The sequence below is a fragment of the Neolamprologus brichardi genome, chromosome 18 (assembly GCF_056152115.1).
Source record: "Neolamprologus brichardi isolate AB-2024 chromosome 18, ASM5615211v1, whole genome shotgun sequence".
NCBI classification, from domain to species: Eukaryota; Metazoa; Chordata; class Actinopteri; order Cichliformes; family Cichlidae; genus Neolamprologus; species Neolamprologus brichardi.
Window position 1 is genome coordinate 17237315 of NC_142121.1, and position 2215 is coordinate 17239529.

The following is a 2215-nucleotide window of genomic DNA, read 5'->3' on the forward strand; positions in this document are numbered from 1 at the left end:
ATGTCGGATGTGCCACGCAATGCTCAATTACATGGGTGGGAACTAGTGTGTTAGCGCAGTTAACTCGTTAACGTGTTGACGCCATCCAGCCCCACGCACGGGGCGATCCGCGGTAGCTCGTTAACGGAGATTTGCCGTGTTGTGGCGTTAACGTCATTTCAACGAGATTTACGCTGACAGCACTAGTGGGAACACAACGAATATGACTGCACATTTACTCCGACATCATCCTACTGCAAAGACAAGTGGAAGCAGACAAAAACAACAAGCACGCATGCTACAAACTTTACCCGAGTCATTTAGACAGCCGTTAGCACATGATTCTCCTTATGGGGACCTGATATGTTTAATATGCTGCTGAGAGTATACCCCAGAAGAAGCGTATAGTATAGCTTTTATTTTGGAAAGAGCCATTTCTCTGTAATAAACTCTCTTTTCCAAAGATGAGTGATTCCTCAATCAGATATTTTTTTTTATTACTTTTTTGTTTCAGCAACATTAAATTTAAAAACTGTACTTTTGAGTTAAAATATATATTTATAACTTTAATAAATGACAAATTAAAAAGGCATGAACATTTTTTTTTGTATTGAAAAAATATCGAACCGTGACACCAAAGTATCAAACCGAACCGAACCGTGAATTTTGTGTATCGTTGCACCCCTAATATATATGTATATGAAAGAAATACAGTCTCTACATTTACAGTTACAAACTGAATCAATGTTTAATTTAATGGCTGACTATGTGGACTGTCAGCAGTGAAAGCCACATTCTGCCTGGTGTCTCTCTCCCTGTTCTTCCTGCGCACATTTTTACAGCGCAAAAGATTTAAAAGATGCTTTCGCAACTTCTGTGAGAGCATATATAGCAGAGGGTTCATACAGCAGTGAGAATAGGCAAGCATTTCACAAATACGGTAGGCAACTTCTAACCAATCGTTGTTTGTATTGAGAGACTTGATTAAAAGCATAATATGGTATGGCCCCCAGCAAATGAAAAAGGCTGCAACAATACACAACAGCACAGCTATAGTCTTGTGCTTCTTTCTATTTAAACCTTGTAAAACTGTCTTGAGGATGGCAGAGTAGCAAAAAATAATGATGGCAAATGGGAGGAAGAATAGCAGTGACACTTGGAGATAATGTCCAAGCTTGTCTTCAGATTCATCATGGCAATTGTTTTTATCAAACCAGCTTTTAACCTTTACCTTTGTTGCATCACTCAGGGACGCTGAGATGCTGATGATCCAGGCAGCTATACAAGCACCAACTGCACACTTCTTTCTTATAGCATGGTTATTTTTCCAGTTTGGCAGCACCACCCTAATGAAACGGGCCACTGTCATGGCAGTCAGCAGAATGACACTGCTGTACAAACCAGCAAAGAATGCAGCAGTCATGAATTTGCAGATAAAGTCCCCAAAGACCCAGTGGTGTAGGTGATCAACGGCCCAGAATGGAAGTGTGATGGTGAAGATCAAATCAGAGCAGGCCAGGTTCAGGATGAAAATATTTGTGATACTTTTCAGGCCCTCGTAGATGAAAAGAACACATAAGAGGAGGCTGTTGCCTATGAGGCTACTGATGAAGATTAAGATGAAGAAAGTCCCGGTAAAAATTGGAAATTCAACTGTACAAATGTAATGTACAGGATCCCTTACTCCATCATTAGTTGTCATGTTGTTTTCCATTTTTAATTTTCTAGAAAACACACACAGAGAACTATAATTAAACACATTAGCTTAGCAAATCTGCCTTAAATGAGAGAAACATGTACTTTAGTTTTTGTATAGTAGTAAAGCATGAAGCGTAATTAAGTACCAAATTCAGAGTATAACTAGTACTGATAAACTTACCGTAAGCATCAGTTGTCATGTCTTCTGTTGAATTTCAGTGTGACAAAAAAGCTGTGATGTTTTTGGAGATTAAAAAACAAGAAGAGACGCCGCCTTACAAAAACCATGTCATGTCCAGTCATGTCATGAAAAAACAAAATCACTTGGGCAACCCTTTTGCTTCCCCACATGCTGCAATATGAAAACAATCACCTCTTTTTTTCTTTCTTTTTTTTTTTACATTTGGCCTGAACATCTAAACCAAGATACAGGTTGTGCACTGACCGTGAGAGCAAGAGATGCTATAGGCTGATATAGCAGCAGTTCAACCATTTAAGCAAGGCAACAGTAAAAAAAAATAAAAATAAGCTGAACAAC

The 2215-nt window shown here is 38.8% G+C and overlaps 1 protein-coding gene across 1 annotated transcript; it reads right to left on the reverse strand.

Annotated features, from left to right (window-relative positions):
• Positions 1-727: 727 nt before the first annotated feature.
• On the reverse strand, positions 728-1912 carry LOC102782922 (chemokine XC receptor 1-like). Its single transcript, XM_006792400.3, has 2 exons — positions 1859-1912; positions 728-1703 (listed from the first exon to the last, which is right to left on the reverse strand). The coding sequence occupies exon 2, from the start codon at positions 1691-1693 to the stop codon at positions 728-730; it is 966 nt and encodes a 321-aa protein (XP_006792463.2). The 5' UTR covers positions 1694-1703; positions 1859-1912.
• Positions 1913-2215: the final 303 nt, after the last annotated feature.

Bases quoted from the DNA above. Each gene is read 5' to 3' on its own strand.
- LOC102782922 (XM_006792400.3), bottom strand. From the start codon at position 1,693: ATGGAAAACAACATGACAACTAATGATGGAGTAAGGGATCCTGTACAT.